Here is a 22,422-nt window from a genome sequence, read left to right as displayed (position 1 = left end):
ACAACTGCTCTGTTTCTTTTCACGCATATATGTAATGACTCGATCTTTTCAGTGGGGGAAAATTGTGTATTTTATATATAGTGTATGTTTTAAGGTTATAATTTCTTAATAGATTTCTCACTCCTATTAAGTGGAAGCAACAACTTAAAAAAGCAGGCTACTCTATAGTTCTTTTCTCTGCAGCAAAAGCACCACAAAAAATGCTTTATAGAAATGTAATTTTTTGATAATAAAATTATATACCTGACAGTTTCATAATTTTTGTCCATTGAAAAAATGGAGTCATACTGTACTGTGTAAGTTCATCACAGGAAACAAATTTTACAATAGAATTGATAAAATAAATTTTAATGGCCATTGAAGGAACTAAAGATGATAGTGAGGTGAGATTTGTTATAATGTTACACTAACATTTTTACCATTATAGATTTCTTTTTTTTTTATTTAATTTGACTCCAAAATTTATATTGAAGCCATTTGAAAGTGAAGATTGTCTTCTCCCCTGCAAATAACTTTGTTTTAATTTTTTGTCCAATTTATAGACCTTCAGCAAACTTACTGGAAATGTAGGATGCTCTTGCAAGTTTGCTGCAAAGTAGCAGCAACACAAATTTTTCTCGCAAACTGGTTGCGGCAAACTTTTAGTTTACAGCTTTGCTGCAATATTGCTGCAAACGTTTCATTTTTCTAAAGGGGAATTGTTTTGTTTCAGAGTTGGCTGTTGAACCTGATCAGTGGTTAGAGAAAGAAGCTCTGCTCCATGTGGAAGACACTGTGAAGAAGATACAGAGATATAAGTCAACAGACAGTCTGGGGGGACTCATGCCACCTGCCAAAGATGACTGTAAGGCTCCATTCTGAATAGGGTACTGACTAGTCTGAGGGTCAAATATGGCTGACCCACTTCAATATTTCCCCACAGGGAAACTGTTCAATGTCTATTAGCAGATTCGATGGCAAGCTTTGTAGTGGGGCGCCATATTTGACCCTCGGACTAGTTAGTCCAATGTTCTGAAAGCAGCCTAAGGGTGGCTTGGTTTTTAGTCTAGGCTAAAGTCAGCATATTTGTAGTTACAATTATACAAACATTTTATTGAGATCTAAATGTAACTCTCACTTTTACCAGCTCTGGTATTTTTCCAGTATTTATTTATTTATTTATTTATATGTATATATATATTATTTCTATTTTATTATCATTATTATTATTATTATTATTATTATTATTATTATTATTATTATTATTTTGTGCAAACAGAATATATGTCATTGAGTGGTATAAATATGAAAAAAAAGGTTTCACCAAATGCAAAAAAAAAGTTAAATATGGGATATCATGTTTGGAAGGACAGGCACATTACTCACATACTTCTATTTTATTTGCAGCTGTGACATTAGATGTGAGTGAATTCCTGAAATATTTCAAGGCAGATGGCAGCAGTGTAGCTGATAACTTGAAGCCAGTACATTTTGTGAGTAAATATTTGCAGAATAGTTCCTTTATTTATTTATTTATTTATTTATTTATTTATTTATTTATTTATTTCACGTTGTTTTTAAACTGCCAGGTTGTTCCAAGCATGATTGTAAATATTTCATTTCACAGAATATTTTCAACTGAGGTCCCATTATATCCATATTTGTTGTAGTCAAATCTATGATTATTTCCTATGGAAAGATGGGTGTGAATATTTTGCTAAGTGTGATATATTAACTTGTACCTATGTATAATCTCAGGGTAGAAGTAAGCAGTCACACCAGGTGGATGGGTCACTGGACCCTGACACAGTGTCCACTATGAGGTGGCCGGAGGTGAAGAGGAGATGCTTCCATGATATGTAGTCAGTATATCATCAGTATTGAATATGTCCTTTTGTACAGAAGATTCCCTGTTATTTGACACCTTGATCTTTGTTTATTGTGTGAACAAATCTTTTGGAATAATTTTTGTATTATGTAGTCAGTATATCATCAATATTGAATATATGGTGGTGACTCCATTTTTCAATGGGGAAAATTGTGAATTTCACAAATACTGTTTTTTAAGTCATAGTTTCTTAAAGTAAAACATTCCTATTGATTAATTTGACACTTTAATAATTGTTTACCGTGAACAAATCTTTTGGAATAATTTTTGTTCTTTAATATTAGATAAAAGTTATAATTAGTAACGCGTACATTATACCTGACTTAAATCTTTGTACAACTTGAAAAAATTATCCTTTCTCAAAATATTTGAGCTATGCCAAGTCCTCTGTTATGTGTATTTAATAGAAGAAATGGTCATGAAGACCTTCATTAGAGCAAAAACTGAGGGGAAGATACTGTACTATTTTTTGTGACAGAACTGATCTTCCTATTCCAGCTAACATTGCAAATTGAATTTCTATTTATTAGGAGAGAGCAAACTTATCTTTATTGCCTTTCTTACAGTTACAACAACGATGACACCACAGCAGAAAGGAAAGAACAGAAAGCAAATCGTATTCGGAGCAGATATGTCGGGAATGAAACTGGATCAACGTGCAATGTCCATCAGAGAAGTCAGCCGGTCACCATAGCTCAACTGACCAATGCAGCTAAGAGAGAGAAAGAAAGAGACCTAAAGGAGCAAGAAAAGTTATCAAATGATGTTACCAAGAGAGGAAAAAGGAAGCAGATTGGGGAAGCTGCTCCTAGTATGGATAAAAATGGCCTGCAGGCAGTAAGACAGTCCATAAGAAAGAGCAAAGATGGCGGCGCCTTGGAAGATCCTGTGCAGATGTCTGCAAGAAAGAGAAAGATACTTGTGCCAGTAAAAGCAGCTGACAGAAAGAAAGCTGCATGTCAACCAAAGGATACGAGAAGGTATTTTAAATGCATTTGAACCAAATTTAGTTCAAGATCTTTTTTGAGCTAATAGCAATCAAAAATAAATGTTTATCAATTTTTGACTGTTACTAGTTATGGCTACCTTTAATAGTTTAAATAAACTGTGCAATCAAATTACACATACCATCACTAGTGGGCTTTATTTGGTCTTAAAGTGCAATTTAAGATCACAAATAGTCTTACATGATCTTAAACCATGAGTAATACCATTTCTGCACTGACAGCCAATTAAGTTGTCTCCCCTTACACATTCTCCTATTGTGAGCATAGGTGTCCTCTATTGTAAGGAGAGGTATCCCCCTTTGTGAAGGGAGGAAGCTGCTTGACTACTTAAGTAGATGTTAGATCATTTGTGATCTTAAATTGCACTTTAAGACCAAATCCAGCCCACTAGTGCATTTTATTGATAAAATTTGTGTCTCTTGAATAATAGAAGGTCAGTTATATTTCTTTAGTGTTGAAAATTGCTTATGCCAGGTTGAGATTAGTAATAGGATATTTATATCATAAGACCTGATAATTTTGGCATTTTCCAGAGGAGATTCTGGTAGAGAAGATTTGGCAGCACAATCCAAGATGTCTGCCAAAGCCCAGTCATCATCCCAGCCAGTCAGTAGAGAGTCCAGATCAGAGAGACACAGGAGGGTGAGAAATGTTTGTTTTTTTTTTTTTGTCATTTTCTTTGTGTTAGTCAAAATAATTTACAATACTAGTCGGTACAATTTGGACATCTAGTTAGAAGTTCTTTTTTTGGAAACTGTTTGCAAAAATAACTAAATAAATAGATAATAAATAAAATTATAATCATATATTTAAAAAATGAAAAAAAATCTCTGTTACTTCCTATGCATCACATTATCTGAGTACTTCAGTGGATAAAAATTAATAGAAATGAAAAAAAATGAAAAGACCTAGATTTTTTACTTTCATTGCTAACATATTTCTTCATGCGCTTTTCAAAACAAAATATTTTGTTTGAAAAGCAGTGAAGTTTAGGTGGCTTCCAAGTAGTTCTCACTTGCAGTCTCTTTCGGGATAAATATGTCAAAAAATGCAACATCTTTATACCTGTCCAATTCTCATGATGACCACCTGTGGAAAAAGTTATTTTAATGATGTACATTTTTCCATTTCATTTATTCACCTAGAAACTGGAGGAGATTGTCACAGCCACTCTGGTAGCTAATGGTATAACAGCTGACCACTCTCTTTATGCGTCCTGCAAGACACGGCTTTATAAACTGACCAAGATGTACGTTATGGTGAGTACTGACCACTGACAGCTGCCCCTACTGACCGTCTGTGGGAGACTTCGTCAGCTAAGTGTTTGTTGAAGGTGACATAAACCATTGCATTTCAGAGTTTGAATTAATTTGTGAAAATGAACCATGTTAACCCATATTTTGTCCAGATTTCACCATCTTATTGCCTCTTTGCCATAACTTTATACCTGTTAAGCAATAATAAAAATATGTCGGCAAGTTTCATATAGAACAATGCTATAAGTTGTCAGCTGTCCATCTCTAACGCAGCATAATTTCTGATTCTTATAAAAAGTCCAGCTGATTTATTGAACCCCAATAAATAATAAGTTGATGGTTGGATTTTTCTGTCACATTATTATCATTTACAATACTTCCAATTTTATATTAATTAATTAAAGGAGATGTTCATCTCTTTTTAGGTATTTCAAAGATGTTTATGCTTTCTATCACTCTGATCAACATTATGCTTTATAGTTTAAAGATGTATTATTTTACAGTTTGTTATGTTAACATTCTTTTGTTTTTTTTCCAGGATTTAACCACTTCGAGAAATCTGAAGGAAGAAATGAAGAAAATTGCTGAAGATCACGTGAAACAGGTGATTTTTTTTTTTCATTTTTTTTTTTTAATTACATATGGAAGGAATTCTATGTGCATCAGAAAATATTTGCTATTAGCTGCTTTAAGAAAAAAATCATATGATAAAAAAACTCTGTCATTGAGTAAGATTGTATTTTGCTTTTGCTGATTCTTGTTAAAATTCATGGAATGTGGGACGTGCACTCGGACCGTTTACTAAAATTTTTAATCACCTTTTGTGAATTAATTTTTTATCTGCCTTGCAGGTCATCAGTTTTGAAACAAAAAGAATAGACCCTTCAGCTTCATGATAACAGCTGACCAATTCTAAACTCAGGCACAGTGTACAAGGAATTCAGGAATGACTTTCCTCAGATGATTAAATGAGCAACAAGTGTGTAATAATTAACTGTACAATGACTCCAGTTAGTGAGTCTGGCTGAATTTGTACAACTGTGACGTAACCAAGGCAGATCTAACTGGGTGTGTAATCTTGACTTGTTGGGTTTTTTTTTTTTTTTTGTTTTTTTTTGTTTGGGGGGGGGGGGGGCAAAAAATTGAAGTTAAGTAGAAGTTTGAAAGAAATAAAAAGCATAAATGACTTTTATTGTTGGCGTTGGTATTTTGGATTTTTAACATAAAATTTGATGTTCATCGTTTGTAATAAAGCTGTAAATAATATTGGAAATGTGCATATCATGATGATCCACGCTTTTTGTGACAGTCATCTGTGATATTAATTTTAACTCGGTTGTGCACGTTAGTTGATGTCATCCATGACTTCGTTAGTTTATTATCATAGAAATACAAGTATGCAATTTACCATGGCAGAATCGGTCATAATTCAGGACGCATCTTTAGTAAAATATTTACCAAACGTAAAGAAACATTTTTGTACTCGAATAATTCGAAAAAATTGCCGAACCCCACCGTAATCACCTTAAGTTTACTAACATGCACACTTTCTCTTTTAGTGCTTTAATGCTTTTATAAATAACGAAGGACTGGGTACATGCCACTGTTAGAACTCAAAAATTTAGGCTGATTTGTTGTTATCAGTATCGATATTTGCACAACTTGCAGGCTAAAACTGATAACGACCGCGAGTAACTCGTGATATTGTCGACACACAGTACACTATTCTGGGTAGAAATCTCGCCTCGGCTGTGCAAGCACGAGCACAAAGACAATGTGATTTGAGGACACGGGTCACCAGAGAAGCACGTGGGGATTTGATCTTGTTAAGTCATATCTTTGTACGGTACATACTAAGAATGTCTGAAGAACGGACTGCGAGTGTTTCCAGCGAGCAAGGTGCTGAGCCCCAGGGGAAAATGTCACTGCCCGTCGGCTGGGAGGCAAGAGTTTGTGCGAACGGACGGGTATATTACGTAAAGTATGGTCAATTTTAACTAGATTTCCTTGAAATAAATGTAATTTGAGTAAATATACGTCTGCAAGTCTTGTGTAAGATAATAAATTAAATTTTTAATAAGAAATTGAGCTCGGTATTTGTAGACCTGTTCGCTATCATAAGATTTTTCGGTATTTTTTCATTAAGTGTCTTTTATTTTAGCACAAAAGCGCGCACTACTCAATGGGAACACCCTCTAACCGGAGAAATATCTAAAATTGGTAAGACTGTTGGGGGAGGATCCCAGAAAGAAGGGGTTGGGTGTTTAATGTTAAAAGATTTTGCGTTCATAATATACCAGGCAAATTGAGGCAAATTTATTATTATTAGTATTATTATTATTATTATTATTATTATTACTGTTTTTGTAGTGCTTTCATAACTTTTGTATGGTATTCCTCACGGCTGTGTACCAGTATTTGGCCCTCTGAAATTTCATGTTTACCTGTTACCAATTGGAACAATTCTACGTTATCATGAGATAGGCCCCATTCAGATCGAGAAGAGCCGAGTGCTAGCTAGGCTGCGACCTAAATATGGCAGACCTACATGAAAAGAAGACCACTTAGTCCTGTAATGGTCTCTCCTCCTCTCACACGCCTCCCCAGGCGTCGAATCTCAACCGGTTGAATTGAACCGAGATTTAATTACTGTGACCCTGAATAAAAGGTGACTTCTATGGCAGAAATTGATGCTAAATTCACATCAGCTTTTTTTTTCACAACAGTCATTTAGGACGATAAAATGGCAATTTTCAAAATGACAGACAAAACGCCCTAACGAGAGTGCCGCCATCGACAATTTAAGGCACCATAGTTTGTAATATGCATTGTCTTATGTTTTAGGGTTGTAAAGCTAGTTAATTTCTCTGTAAAACGATGTAATAGTTTTATTAGCAATGAGCCCAAATGTATCTCAACAATAGCTCAGTGTAACATATTGGGAGGTCATGTTCATTACCGATAACACCAATACGACGAGGTCAGATTTGTGGAATCAAACCAGTATTGATAGCGGGGTATGAACACAATGCTTTTGATGGGGCACGGTGTGACTGGCCATAGGACTTTGATTCGTTGGTAATCAAAGGCCGATGGCTCTCTGATTTAGATTATGTCCAAGCTGAATTGTCTATTGTTAAAACGATTGCAGAAAAATGTTGAATTTGTTGAATTCATATTTTAATATTTTTAAAAATATTAATTTAAAACTCGAGAATGAGACAAAAAAGCCGACAGCTTGTCCAAACATATTCAAGTCCTTCACGTATCTGAATGTAATTACAAGTTCCTTAAGTTTGTTTTACATATACTTTGAGGCTGAAATATTTTTGAACTTGATCCCTCTGCTTCGCCCTTTATTATGTTGAAAGCTCACTTGAGATTCGAATATGGACGACAATAGTTCGGCTGGACCTAACATTAATTTTTTTTTCTTCTCGTTTTCAGAGGGCACTGATGCCCAGCTTCAAACAGGAGACGGGAATGACAACAAAATTGAGTACGTGTTATCTTCTCCTTAACAGGTCTAACATGGCTTTCAACGTATTCAATTTATCGTGTAAATTTATTTATCGTTATGATTTAAAGTTGTGTATAATTTTCACAAGTTTCCACGCATATTTTTTTCACAATTTAAAAAATTCAGTCATTCACCCGTTCATTAATTTTTTGTGTCGTTTCATGTACGAAACAAATGAATGTTCACCTAATTAATTTTTCACAAGATCCGTCATTTACACGTAAAATCTAACGCACACCGAGTACAGTGCCTATATTAATGCGTTGCAGTGAACAGACGCTGTCGTCTGCTGTGGTAGAGGGAAAGGGGAAAGTGGACATCGTCTCCAAATTTAACTCCTACTCCACGGCTCTGGAGGTCATGGCGGGGAAAGATTTGACGGGGAAATACGCCATAGTTACTGGGTCCAACTGTGGAATTGGTAAGTTCTGACTTTGAAATGAAGAACCGTAAAGTCAGCTGGCATGGCCTGAGGTTTTGTAAAGATCTTAACAACGGGCTTATCATATCTTCAAAGGAATGCCTGTAAAATCTATGATTGTTTTATTCTTAACGTGGATTGTAACAGAATAATAGATTCCGTTAATCTATCCCAAGATTTACATACCTGATTTACATACCTGAATAAGAACCGAATTTAACACTTTTATCTGTCTTAATGCCTTCTAATACTACCCTAGGGTACGAGACCGCACGCGCTCTCGCGCTGCACGGAGCGCACGTGGTGATGGCCTGCAGAAGCGTGGACCGCGGCGAGGAAAGTGCCAATATGATCCGGGCCGAGAAAGATTCGGTAAAAATCCGGGTTATGCAGCTGGAGTTGGCATCACTGAAGAGCGTTAAAGCTTTTGGAGAAGAGTACAAGAAGACAAATTGGTAAGATGCGTTTCAAATTCACCGCTATGTAGCTCAGCTGTACATGTATTCTCGGTTAATGATCGCTGATTGAGAATATTATTAAAGAAGATCTTTAATCTTTGCACGGTTAAAAACCATTCAAGAAAAGGTTCACTTTTGCTGCAGTGTGTGACCAATAAAATTTTAACTGTCGCTGAAAGGAGTTAAATGGTGGTAGAAAAACAATAATAAATGAAATGAATTAAATTATATTAAAATAGATAAAGATTAAAAACGCAGTTTAACCCCAAGTATTTTTTTTTTCAAATACAAGTCTCAGACAGGGACTTGTTCAACAACAGCATGCATGGTACCACTATAAGACAACAAATTTTTTAGAAAGGAGGGTAAAAATCATATTTATCAATTATAATTCAATTTCAGGCCCATCCATATGTTGATACTAAATGCCGGCATAGCGTCCGTGCCGTTCTCTCTGACGGAGGACGGATTAGAGAGCACCTTCCAAGTGAACCATCTGGGTCACTTTTACCTCACTTTGCTTTTAGAGGAGGTGTTAAGACGCTCCAGTCCCGCCCGAGTGGTCTCGGTGTCTTCCAGAGGGCTGCAGTGAGTACCGCGTGTCAGGAACTTTATAAAGATGTAAACTTAAAGTTGTTACTCAGTTTTTATTGAGTTTCAGAATACTTGTACGCGCGGTAGAATTCATATACCAGTGTAAGTGCGCAAGGACATATTGCCTTTGTTTTATAGAATTTTTTCTCATTATATCGCCTCAAGTGAATGTTATGTAACTCATTATGTTACTCTTAAATATTAATCTTGCGTTTATGGAATTCTGGACATCCAACGGATTTCAAACTTTGGAAATGTAAATGCTAGTATTCATGTGATCAAAAATTCTTGATGTAATCCATGATCCTAATAAATATAAAAGTTTTTAATTGTGTGTCAAAGTTTGAAAGTATGTCATTTTTCAGACTCTCCGATTTGAAAATGAGCAACGTGTCAGAAAGTAAACTATCCAGTCCCGATGCATCAAGTTATTCACGGTTTTCGACGTATAACAAGACAAAGCTTTGCAACTTGCTTTTTGCAAAGGAGCTGAACTTGAAGCTGGCGCGTCATGGCGTAACTGCAAACGTACTGCACCCTGGCGGTTTTATATCCACCAATATTCAGCGACACTGGTGGTTATCCAAGGTTTTGTTTGTAATGACAAAACCGTTTACGAAAACTGTTGTACGTATAACATATTGAAATATCAAATATAAAACTTACTTGCTTAAACGAATTATTATTAAACTGAGTTCGGCAGGTTTGTTCCCACCCCCTTCCCTTCAGCAAACCATTTGGAAGTTTTTCTGACTGATAGTCCCACATATCCTGATGTATGTATGGGTAAAAGGACGTCGGTTCCTGCGGTATATATGTAAAATTTAGCCAGGAAAAGTCAGTATTTTCATATACCACGTTCATTTATTCAAGTTAACAAAACAATGGCTGCTTAAGATGTTACCCCCGTTTACCTCCCCGCATTAAAAACAAAATGTAATCCCTGCAGTTTAGGCCTACTTACGCTATTATGTACTGTATCAAATAACAGAATAAGTTATATCCCTTTCCCATTTTTGTTTCAGGAGCAGGGTGCAGCGACCAGTGCGTATTGCGCCGTTGCAGAAGAGTTAGAGGGTCGGGGAGGTTTCTACTTTGATAACTGCCAGGCAGCACAGCCCAAGTCAGAGGCTGCTGTCGATCCAGAACTGGCGAGAGAAGTTTGGAAGTTATCGGAGAAAATGTTGAACGATCGCGGTCACAGCGTATAAGTATTGTGACCTGAAGTTTGAAATGACGCATGAAAAGTAATAAATGTAAAACAATCAAGAAAACTTAAAACAGAAATAGATAAAACCAGAGGCGCCCGCTGACGTTAAAAAATAGAAGCACTTCCAAAAATACATAAATTTTTACTTAATTTTGAAAACTTAGTCTAGGTTACATTGGCTGTGCCAAATGTCAGTTCGGTGCCCGTTTACTTACCGCATACGTAATTTATTCACTTTTCATCTTCGGAGATATTCTAAAAATATTTAATAAGTTCGCATCTAATATAATTATTTGTCGTGTTCTATCATAAAAATAAATTTTGGCAGAGCCGTTCTTGTATTTTCATTGTGATATGAAGCGCTAGTTCAAATAAGGTCCAGCTGATGTCTCCTAAAAACAAGCATAGATGCGACCTTGCTCCGTGCCTTTTAGGACATTTATAATTAAAATTATCTCATTTTTATCATCATGCCGACCATTTGTCCCCTAGTTTGGGGGAGACCGGGCTAGTTGGCCCAGTTAGACACTTTTGGCCTTGTAGAGCCAACTAGGAGCCCTTTTTTGGCACTTGCAGTTTTATGTGAAAAAAGTTCAAGATCAATTTCAAATCATGAAAGTTAAATATGGCTTTCTATGGGCGGCCAAAAGGGCAAAAAATCATGTCGTCGATTCAGTTATGTTTCGTCGATTCACTGCCTTCCCATCGATTCAGTTTCAAGTTTAAACGATCCTGTCATAAATTCAACATCTACTTTCGTCAATTCAACTGTCAAACATTTCTCATCTACGGTGTATTAAAACCAATGCTGTCACTATTTTCGTCGATCGTGTATCTATTCTCGTCGATCGTCTAATCTCGTCGATCGTCCAACTAATCTCGTCGATCGTGTAACTATTCTCATCGATCGTCTAATCTCGTCGATCGTGTAACTATTCTCATCGATCGTCTATTCTCGTCGATCGTCTCATCGATCGATCGCCAGAGGGCGCTGCGGTAGCACATTGGCCTATCACATGACTATCAAAATGGCAGACAACAAAATGATTGCTAGTGAAATAAGAACATTTTCTCAACAATTTCAATTTTAGTTGTTAATAATTAAAAGATATTCGGTTGTAGGGACATTATTTTCTAGTTGTGCTTAACTCTGACCATGGCTGGCCGAGTTAAAAATTACCGCGTGATTGACAGACAGAAGCACGTGTTGCTACCGCAGCGCCCTCTGGCGATCGATCGATGAGACGATCGATGAGAATAGTTACACGATCGACGAGATTAGACGATCGACGAGAATAGTTACACGATCGACGAAAACAGTTTGACGATCGACGAGATTAGTTACACGATCGACGAAAATAGTGACAGCATTGGTTTTAATACACCATAGATGAGAAATGTTTGACAATTGAATTGACGAAAGTAGATGTTGAATTTATGACAGGATCGTTTAAACTTGAAACTGAATCGATGGGAAGGCAGTGAATCGACGAAACATAACTGAATCGACGACATGAATTTTTGCCCTTTTGGCCGCCCATAGCTTTCGCGCGTTTTTTTTTTTTTTTTTTTTTTTTTTTTTTTTATCACCATGTTGCGACTCGCGATCGACTACGCTTTTGTTTTGTTTTGTTTTTTTAATTAAGTCACTCCAGCTGTTAAATTGCTCTAAGCGATATATGCAAAAGTTAACCTATAATTCAAGGAAAATAAATTCACTATTTACAAATATATGGGATGCAGATGTTGGCGAGATGTAGGCCTACATGTATACGCTGCTTGTCAGGTTTGTGAAAGTTATTACTAATGACCTCTGAAGCACGGGCTAAAAAGGGAAAACTACCATGATGTTGAGCAAGCAAACCAAATGAAACCAAACTGCAAATGAAGAAATTATAATGTAATCGATATTTCTTCTTACAAACTACCCATATTGATCAGTAAGAAGAATGCGCCTTACAAGTACTGTAATGAACCATCTATGATGAAGCCTGGCTCGAATTGCGTTAGGTGAGATTCGAATTTTGGCCAATCAAATAGAAGGACATCATTTCTGCGGCTGTACAAAGGGTGTACTGGTTCGAGGTAAAAATAATTAAAAATTAGCTTCAAAATACAAATTATATGAACGATACGTTATAATGGTAATAGTTGACTTATTTCATAGTTTCAATTTGTATTAGATATGCGTTAATATGTCAGAAATATGTGTCATTTGGTTGGGTTAAGAAGGTTTTTCTAACTCGTATATCGGGTAGAGGATAAAGCTTTGGCAAATCTCTGGCGGCAATATTTATGAACTACGTTTGTGTGTACTTCTTCATTTCAATAATATACGGCATGGTGTCATTTAAGTATCACGGTGCTCGTGCTCGAAATATGTACATTTAAAATTTGACATCTTAACTTTAACCTACAACTGTCGTCGGTTTTGGTCATTCTTATAAATTTTGATTTTGAAAGAACTTGAGAGCTCGATGGCCACAATATTTTCTGCAACCCAAACTAAGTTATAGGAAATGAAGGTATTTCTTCGTTTCTCAGCATTGCCAAACATATTAAGAGCACTTGCAGTTCATAGTGCTGTACCAGTAAGATCAGTCTCTGAAACAGATGGGAAATGGAGAAAATAAAAATTGTAATACAATTTGAATGTGTTACATTTTTTGTGCAGTTAAATGTTGGAAGGATGAAGACTTCACCTTCAAATACTGTATGCTCCACACAAACACTTGCTTACACATTCTCTCCCTGTCTCTCTGGTTTCCTCTCACTTGCTCACTTGTTCACAGTTCAATATTCCCCACACTAGCTGTTAGAGAGAAGGGTGTCACTGGTAGCTGTATGTATATCAATGGGGAAATGAACCATTTAAGAAAAACAATGGCTGGATATTGTACATATGACAGAGATGAATTTTGGACTATAATATATTCCATTTCCTTATTTTCCCATTGTCACTTTAGGCACTTTAACAGAATACTGTACATTGGACATATCCAAATGTTAGATATGTAAGACCCAATTCCCAGAGATTAGATTGATCTACTTTAGATCGACCTAACTCCCTCGGGGTTCACGCTAAATAGCTGTCAGCCAAGCGGGCACGCAAGTTAATTATTTCCTTACAGCTTGTAGTTGACATTTAAGCCGGATTATCTGACAGTAATCTAGTGAGACTCCCGCAGGGATAGATCGATCTAAAAGCTCTGGGAATACACCCTAAGATAGCTGCATGATGATCTGACATATATCTTATTTTAAGTATCACAGTGTCTTATTAAAATTTACATTATTTCCTAATTTCTTCCCATTTTGTCACTACAGGTCCGTTATCAGAATACATTTAACATATCAGGGGCCTGTTGCCCAGTCAACATGGACATGGATGGGACGTTTGGGATGCCAAAGGGAAATGAAACTGACAACGATGATGAGGAGCTGAATCTGGAAGATTTTATGGAGGTAGAGTTAGAAAATTTATTGAAGCAGAAAGTATAGTATTATATGTAGTTAAAGAGATAATAACTCTTCGTATGAGATCTATATTTTACAATAAAAACATTGTGAATAACTCAGAAATATAATATATTCTGTTTTACCACAAAAATGGCAGTTATAGCTATTATTCTGATATCTGAGCTTGTCTTAGACTACGTGACCTCCATTGATGGCTATACTCTGTTAAAATCTCTTAAGAGATTTTAACAAAAAACCAAACTTTTTAGAAAAAAACCAGGGACTAACTTTGAATGTAAAAATGCATTCATAACCATTGGTAAGTATGGGGGAATTGTTGTTTACTCCAGGAAAATTCATTTTTTGGCCAAAACGCAGAGTTATTATCACTTTAAGATCTGACACTTGGCTAACGGCTAACTTTACATATCACAGTTTGAATCAACAGTGAATTAATGTTTTATTTCGTCAATTTTTTTTTCTGTCTTTATATGTTCATTTATATTTCTGAAGGACCAGGACACCAAGTTTTCTTTGGAACGGACTGCATATTGTGATCAATATATAAAGACATTCAGGAATGGATCCAGAGACATTTTCTGACAGTCTTCCAAATTCTTTGTTGGTCCATCCTCCATTATTGACCATCTGACAGAAAAATTATATGCCTGCATGCCAGTGTAAACTTGAAAAATTAGGGCGTATTTCCATAGATTTTAGATCTATCTTTCCCTTTGGGGAGCCTCACTAGATTACTGTCAGATAATCCGGCTTAAATGTCCGTCAGGGGGTAATTAACTTTTGTGCCCGCTTGGCTGACAGCTATTTAGCGTGAACCCCCAGGGAGTTAAGTCCATCTAGTTTGGATCGATCTAATCTCTGGGAATGGGGTCTAACTGAAGACCCAGAAGATGGCCTCCATCCACCCTAATCACTCTCATCTTGGTTTTCCAGGTTGTCACCTCTTACAGATGCAAGTTTTGCCCTTTTATAGCTCACAGTCCTCAAGGCATGGGACACCACGTGAGGACGGCTCACATGAAATTACCTTCTCAGCAACAACAACAACAACAACAAGCTGAGAGCATGGACGTAGAAGAAGTCGATGTCAATGTCCAAATGTTACAGCAACAACAGCAAGAACAACAACAACAGTATCAGCATGAGCAACAGCAACAACAAGTTAGCAGTATGAATGTGGAGCTATTACAACAGCAACAAGATCAACAACAGCTAGAAGACATTAACACTCAACTGTTACAGCAACGTCAATCAGGACTGTTACAGTACCAGCCACAACAACAAACAGGGAGTGGGGGAGAGACAGGGACCAGTGAGGTAGAGGTACAGGTGGAAGACGAGCAGACGGGGACGTCCCACATAGTTGAGCAGGCTATGGCAGCTGCCGGTATGTAATAGATGGATTGTGAGTCAATGATGTTTAAAGGCCTGTAGTTAAGGGCTTTTGAACAAACTTTCCTTATATGGTCTGCATTGAATGGAACTTTGATCTAGTTTCTCTGCCATTTCTCAAGTTGGGTCAGTAGTGGGGGAGTATTTTCTTTTGCTCAAATTAAGTATCACATTTTGATTTTATTTATATGGGAAGTTAAACTTGTACATTTGTAATATGTTATTTTGCAACACAACATGCTTTAACCCGACATCTAAAATTATTGCCACTTTTCTTCCTTCCATTAATTTATCTTGATGTAGAAGGGTAAGTCATAATATAAGATGACAGAGGGGGATAATTCTGGAATGGACCCTAATTTGCAAAATTGATCCCTGATATATCTTGCACTGCAACTCGCTTTTCATATTGGATGACTCTGTAGAGTTTTCAATACAAAATAAACTAACAGCAAGCCTTTTCTTAACACCACATTTTAGTGGGAAAAAGTGTTCTTGAAGGGAGCTCAGAGGAGGAAGGAAGACAATTAGAAGACCAACAACCTTCCGCACTTCACGCTTCACTTCTCACAAATTTCGCTGAGGCCAGTATGGCAGAACTTGCAGCGACTGGAGAAGCTGGAACTTCTGAGTCTCCACTCACTAAAGAGCTCTTCCTGTGCGGCCAGTGCAGTCTGGGATTTGGCTCCATAGAGGAATGTAAAACTCACATGGTATGTTGGCTGGGAACACTGGTTTTACTATCTAAGCCCCGTGTTAATGATAAAATGGTAAATTAAATGAAGAAAAATTGGTCATGGATATTTTTCTGAAAGTCGGTAGTGGTATTTTTTTTTTTTTGGTAAATTATAACCTGCCTTTTATGAAACATTCAATCAGATTTTAACAGACCATACTTGGGATATATTGATGCTGGCTTCATTAGAAGATTACCCTCACGTACTTATGGTATTCTCCCCATTTCTTGTAACATAATAAATAAACTTTTTGACCAAAAATTACTCAGATTTTTAAAAATCGATATTTTAGGTCCAGGACCACAATAACTTCCACGCAGGCGTTCAGGGGTCATCCGGCTCTCAAACCAATGAGACTGGAGTGGGCACTAATAGAGTGGACGCATCCACTCAGGTCCAGAGGAAGAAGCCAGGACGGAAGAAGAAAGCACCTGAAGCTTACACGGCGTCCATGGTGAAGGAGGAACCGAAGCCTGAGCGGGATTTAGAGTCCGGTAGGTTGGGTACATGACGACTTCTGACAGTTCAGGGCAGTAATATTTTTAAGCGTGGTAGTTTTTATCCCTTTGGAGTATCTAATTTTATTTCAACCTTTAAGCCTAACTCATAAATATTTCAATATGAAGGTGTTTATTTTAGTTTTTATCTCTCAAAGGAAAACAATTTCTGATACTTGCATATTTATATTTTTTTGGCTGAATAAATTTTCATCTAAGTTATAACTTATATCTTACATGATACAATTTGACACAGTTTTTGAGGATTTATTGTGACTTAATGCTTATAATTTAATTTTCATCATATCTTTTCAGTAAAAGTAAAAATACCTGAAAACTCCAAATTTCGGGCCTTAGTGCAATGAATAGATTTTTCTTTCTTTTGGTTAAAGCTTTCAGGTCTTTATTTATCCAGATTGAAAGTAATAACAAAATCATGTTATTTATAATTTCTTTTTCAACCCAACTGATTTCTATTGGACATATCATATAAGAAAATTACACATTTTTTCTTAGGCAAAATTTGCAGTTTTTTCATTTCACAGTCCTACGTCAGATTAATAGACGTTAAATTGTTCTCACCACAGATGAGGAAAATGAAGAAGAGGAAGATGATGACGATGAGGCACCTAGACGTCGTCGTATCAGACCACCTCGCATGCTGGAGCATGATTACGTGATGTACAAACGACCACGAGCGACATTGTCTCAGGAAGAGAGACGGGAACTCACCAAAGGCTATGATATCACATGTTCAGAGTCAGGGTGTAATGCTAGGTATGGGTTTTAAATCCCCCCCCCCCCCCAACATACGCATGCACGCATCACAAACCATACTTGCAAGCATTTGTAGTGTATTACCTTTTGGAAATTTTTACAATTCAAATTTTACCAAGTTTTTTAAAAGACAATTATTTTTCTGAAATAATAAATAAATTAAAAAATCATACATATTTCCTCTGCATCCAACCCAAGTGAATATCCTAAATAATTCTGTGCAGAAATTTCATATTTATAAATAAAAAACATACCTATAGTTTGTTATAAATATACAGTATTTCCTCTGTTGTGTTCAACTCAGTGGGAAATGACCTATATAATTCTGATAGGAATAAAATTATATTTATACTCAACTTTCCAGATTCAAGACAGAGGTGGCCCAGCAGGTCCACGAGAGCTGTCACGTAGGGGGTGAAGAGGAGGGTAGCTCAGTGTACAGGTGTTGTGTAGAGAACTGTCAGGTGAAGTACAGTATGTGGAAGGCCATGAGAAAACACCTGTGGAAGGAACACAAAGTGGACACTGACCTGTATACCTGTGGACAGTGTGGCTATAAGTGAGTATTGTTGACTTGTATCAACCTGTAGTTTGAGAGAAGATATGTTTGGGGCTCTTCAAAATAGATGAACCGAGTACTAACTGACCCGCGGACTAAATATGGCCGACCACACTTCAAAAGTGATGACGCTGATTCCTGATGGTCTATCCGCCTCCACACGCGCCATTAAACAGATTAAATCTCAGCTCTGAGGTTTAATTGCTAAGCCCCTGCAGCAATGGCGCGTGTGGAGGCGGGGAGACCATCCATTAAAATTGTGACATTACTATGCTTATTCTTATAAATTAGGTATTTTATCTTATTGTGGCATTATGTCATTGCATTTATCCAACTGTTTACAAGTTGCCACACTATTTAATAATAATATATAATAGTATTTATTGATTTTTATCCACCCATAGTTAAAGATATGATATGCAGGTGGCACAAGACTTGACTTAAAATTTAACAATTTCACCAGAATCTTTCCGTGGCTTCTCTCTTCTTTCTTTCTGCCTTAAAAATTTTATGTTTTTGTCTTCATCAAATTTTTCAATTATTAATTTTAAAGCAGATAATATGCACCAACATTCTTCACAACAAATTATCACTTCTTATTTTTTCATATAAATGAAAGTGCCAACTTCCTTACAAAAAAATCTAAATCTAGTTCCTAAAACACCATCAGAATCATAAACAAAATCTTTTTACTTCAGGGTTGAATCTCTGTCAAAGCTGGCAAATCACAAAGAGATCCACGGCCGCGACCGTCCCTACTGCTGTGACATTTGCGGCAAGGCATTTAAACAAGAGAGGCAGATGAAGAACCACCGAACCATCCACATGAGTGACAGCAAGGATGGCAATGGTAGGGAACCATCTCTTTGTGTTTAGATGACTTGAATTTTGAATTTAGATAAAAAAATGCCCTCAGTAATTTCTGTGAAATAAATAACAAGGTTTCTAATAGAGTTAACCTTTAGGGGATTTTTTTTCTTTTTATTTATTAACTGTTTTATTTATTTATTTTAATGTTTCCACAACCAATTTTTTTTTTTTTTTTGGGGGGGGGGTCCATGAGGGCTCTTCATGGTGATCAAGTGATGGTATTGAATTTTAATTAACTTCAGCTCAAGATAAATAGTAGTACAGTTGTCATATGAAATAAAGTTACTATTTCCTTAAACCATTATAATAGTTTTCATGTCTGTTCTAATTTCAAATAGTTTTTACAATATTTCATCTTATTAGACTTCTGTGGATTTATCTTGGGTCAAAGCAGAGTAACATTTTGCTCTCAAAGTTTAGACAATGTTTAGGCTCAGTACCTCTGGTCTAATTACACTTTAAATGACACTGTAATTGATTATTTTTCTCCATCTTCAGACAAGTGGTACATGAAAAGGAAATGTGAAGAATGTGGTCACATCTTAGCTAACATGAAGTGTCTGAAGAAACACATGGAGACTGTTCACAGTGACCACAAACCCTATGTCTGCAAGTACTGTGGCAAGTCCATGGCCAGGAAGGCAATGATGGAGCTCCATCTCAGAGTTCACACGGGAGAGAAACCTTTCAAGTGAGGTTTTTGCCTTTGTCCAAAATGTGTTATGACAGTACAGTAGGCTCCGTATCACTGGTTGTCTTATCATTTGAGTTATTGTTTGTCTGGAACCAATCTTATGAAATTGTTTATTTTTCTATGGAATTAGCTGAAATAAATATGAATAGTACCCAATTTGAATACATGTGTCAAGTTTTACAGTCTTGAACTGTCTGGGCTAGCAGATACAGTATGAATTTTTGAATTGTTTATGAAATATTGGAGTGCTTGACCTGAGTAGAATGTGTTCACAATTTGGTAAACAATGTTATGTTCAACCTTTACAATGGACATTTCTTATAAGCCCTTTTTCACAATGAGGACCAAACTTAAGTGATATGAACTGTACTGGTACTCATTGCTAAGTTCTGTAATTATACTGCAGGGTTTGTTGTCTCTGTTCTGTCACACCTACAGCACTTACAATGTGTTTTTTTATTCATGTCGTCACACCTGATGCAATGTCTCAATCCAAACCCTCTGTCATCCTAATGAATGCTTTCTTCATTTAAATATAAGATATTTATTGAAATGTAATAAATTAAATACCGCTGCTTGCATATATAAACATATCAGGGAACATGTATAATTGTTTCTTTAATAGATAATCAGTGGAATATATACATCTCTGGTAGGTAGGAAATTATTTTACATTATATTAATACATAATAATTGTATTTCAGATGTGACATGTGCCCGTATGCAACTGGTGACCACAACTCCTTACGCCGTCACCGCATGCGTCACACGGGCGAGAAGCCATACAAATGTATCTACTGTAACTATTCCTGCATCCAGGCCATCTCCTATAAGACCCATATGAAGAACAAACACCCGGGGTACAGCGAGGGCGTCTACAACTGTAACTTGTGCCCTTTCCGTACCGTGAACAAACAGAGCTACGACTACCACGTGCAGGACCATCAGAACGGGAAGATTGACACACAGTCCATGGTGGAAAAGTCTTTAAAACCGCTCCCAGAAAAGAGCAAAGTTCAGATCCCGAGACAGTCGGTCCGCGTGCAGGAAATCAGCGCAGGAGACCTGGCCAAAATTTCCAACATTGAGGGCCTCAGCGGTGGTGATCTCACTGCGGCCCAGTTGATCTACTCAGCATTGAATGCCATCTCTCAGCAAAACGCTCACCAGGGGGCTGCTGTGTCTTCAGCAGGACAACCCACATCCCAGGCTCAGGTGCTTCCTGGTGCTCAGATATTACAGAATGTGGAGACGAGTGTAGTGTCCAGCACCACTGACCAGGGGTCAACCCACACCATCACATTTCACCTGCCAGGGGGCGCCACTGAGTCCCCTATCCTGATGACCCTCCAGCCGGCAGGGGAGGAGCAGCAGGAACCTGATGCTGTCACTGTCTATCCCGTACATGTGGAGTAAAGAAATACCAAAGTACCTGTTGACTGATTATTAGTGCCACCTAGTCTCCGTCTACCAGCCCTGCTTCTACTCACAGACTACAAGAACCTGTGCCCCCATCTCTTGGAATTAGGTCACATATAATCTCAGCTTGAACCCTCTGGAGTTTGGGCTCAGTGGTTGCATTTGCCTAAAAGTGACAATTGTTTAAATCTGTCTCCAAGGAGGTTCAGTTTTTGACAATGTTGGTTTGTTAGTTAACAACCTAACTAAAATGAAAGGATGGATTTTGGTTAAAATTCTCAGGATGGGTAAGACAAAAGGCTAACTTACAATCCATTAAATGTTGGTGGTCATCCATTAATGAAAAAATGAATTTTCATTGATATTTAGAATTGAGCTGCACCCTACGAGTGCTTTTCTAGTATATTTTACTGAAAGGTTCATCCCACAGTAAATACAAACTGAACGATGAAAATGTAGCATCTTTCTTGACCATTCTGCTGATGAGGTGCCCTCAATCTTATCAGGATAGGATTTACTGACAGATCACCAAAAAAAGAATTGTGTTGGATGTGGATGAGAATGGAGAGCATAGAAACACCATTTTATTATTATTTTGACTGTAAATAAATGAAAATGTAAATAAATAAAACAATGACAAAAGGACCTTATTCTGTACAGTGCCATATACAACTTCGGAACTTGATATGATAAAGTGTTGGAATGCAAGTTTTATGTTGGCTGTTGATTTTTCATTGGATGAAATGAATTTAAATTAAATGTCAATTAGAAACCAATTTTTGGTGTTTTTGTGCCCTAAGCGGCCTCAGACTCCCAGTTGGAAAGCATTTCTTCCTACTAATTTCTTACAACCCCAATTCATGCCTGTGATATACACAATTTCTCAGAAGAGTTTTTTTCTGCAATTTTGGAATAAATTTCTCTAGCGTCTGATTCAACTGTCTCTGCGCCTCTTCATACTTTTGTACATTTTTTAAGGAAAAGATAATGTAGTTTTGAAAACTTACTGTCTGATTTTCGAACTTTTATATGCTTTATAAATGGTCGTGGTTGGGCACGGTAGAAAACGTCTTGCAGACGACGTAATTTGGAACGATTTCAATTTTTTAAAGCTGTCTGGAATGACAATACCACAGCTTGTTCTTGTCTGTGAAATGCACTTGTCACATACAATTCTTGAGATGTATCTTTATAATACATAAGACTAATGTTCAAACTTAAAAATTTTGACTTTACTTTATTGTGCTCTTTGAAGAGTTCAAAATTATTAAGTGATTTTAAAACGTGAAAATAAATATTGATATGTAGTATTTATTGCTATTTTGTGGGAAATGTATTAGAGAAAGTTTCATGAATTTTGACAAAAAAGAAAAGTCAATGAAGAAATTTCACTGGAGTGCTCGACTGCTTTTCGTGTGGCTATGTAATTTTAGAGCAATACATTAAAAGGAAATGCTTTTGTACAGCAGTGCAGATTTTTAACATCGGAAACCATTGATACTATCCTCGTTAATAAAGCTAGAATTTCTGCCTCTTATCAAACAGATATGAGTTTTGGTAAGCTTCATTCGTACGAATATAATAACAGGGCCGTAGCTGCCCCCCCCCTGGGATTTGAGGTGCAAAAAAAAAAAATAATAATAATAATCGCAAAGGTAAAAAAA

General features: G+C 36.7%; 3 protein-coding genes across 7 annotated transcripts in view; all 3 read left to right on the top strand.

The window, feature by feature from the left end:
• Nucleotides 1–5,167, top strand: part of LOC106167763 (mdm2-binding protein-like) — a 35,364-nt gene extending 30,197 nt beyond the window's left edge. For all 5 annotated transcript variants that reach the window (XM_087010470.1, XM_087010469.1, XM_087010468.1 and 2 more), the window contains 8 exons: nucleotides 713–844; nucleotides 1,387–1,472; nucleotides 1,738–1,841; nucleotides 2,434–2,847; nucleotides 3,408–3,516; nucleotides 4,020–4,133; nucleotides 4,669–4,734; nucleotides 4,982–5,167. In XM_087010470.1, coding sequence (XP_086866596.1) covers nucleotides 713–844; nucleotides 1,387–1,472; nucleotides 1,738–1,841; nucleotides 2,434–2,847; nucleotides 3,408–3,516; nucleotides 4,020–4,133; nucleotides 4,669–4,734; nucleotides 4,982–5,026 — 1,070 coding nt within the window. In that variant the 3' untranslated portion in view covers nucleotides 5,027–5,167. The remainder of the gene's footprint in view (nucleotides 1–712; nucleotides 845–1,386; nucleotides 1,473–1,737; nucleotides 1,842–2,433; nucleotides 2,848–3,407; nucleotides 3,517–4,019; nucleotides 4,134–4,668; nucleotides 4,735–4,981) is intronic.
• A 655-nt stretch (nucleotides 5,168–5,822) lies between these two features.
• Nucleotides 5,823–10,449, top strand: LOC106167996 (WW domain-containing oxidoreductase). Its single transcript, XM_013546912.2, has 8 exons — nucleotides 5,823–6,111; nucleotides 6,292–6,350; nucleotides 7,578–7,629; nucleotides 7,920–8,071; nucleotides 8,331–8,526; nucleotides 8,932–9,117; nucleotides 9,489–9,750; nucleotides 10,149–10,449. Exons 1-8 carry the CDS (start codon nucleotides 5,990–5,992, stop codon nucleotides 10,332–10,334), a joined length of 1,215 nt encoding a protein of 404 aa, XP_013402366.2. The 5' UTR covers nucleotides 5,823–5,989; the 3' UTR covers nucleotides 10,335–10,449.
• A 1,838-nt stretch (nucleotides 10,450–12,287) lies between these two features.
• On the top strand, nucleotides 12,288–21,403 carry LOC106167976 (uncharacterized). The gene is made up of 10 exons (XM_087011813.1): nucleotides 12,288–12,418; nucleotides 13,661–13,798; nucleotides 14,747–15,200; nucleotides 15,686–15,918; nucleotides 16,235–16,436; nucleotides 17,027–17,216; nucleotides 17,581–17,775; nucleotides 18,474–18,625; nucleotides 19,144–19,336; nucleotides 20,044–21,403. Exons 2-10 carry the CDS (start codon nucleotides 13,712–13,714, stop codon nucleotides 20,753–20,755), a joined length of 2,418 nt encoding a protein of 805 aa, XP_086867939.1. The 5' UTR covers nucleotides 12,288–12,418; nucleotides 13,661–13,711; the 3' UTR covers nucleotides 20,756–21,403.
• The last annotated feature ends 1,019 nt before the right edge of the window (nucleotides 21,404–22,422 follow it).

The sequence above is a fragment of the Lingula anatina genome, chromosome 4, assembly GCF_051362555.1.
Source record: "Lingula anatina isolate TDL-2025a chromosome 4, LinAna3.0, whole genome shotgun sequence".
In the NCBI taxonomy this organism is placed as follows: Eukaryota; Metazoa; Brachiopoda; class Lingulata; order Lingulida; family Lingulidae; genus Lingula; species Lingula anatina.
This window is presented reverse-complemented; position numbering and strand designations above follow the sequence as displayed.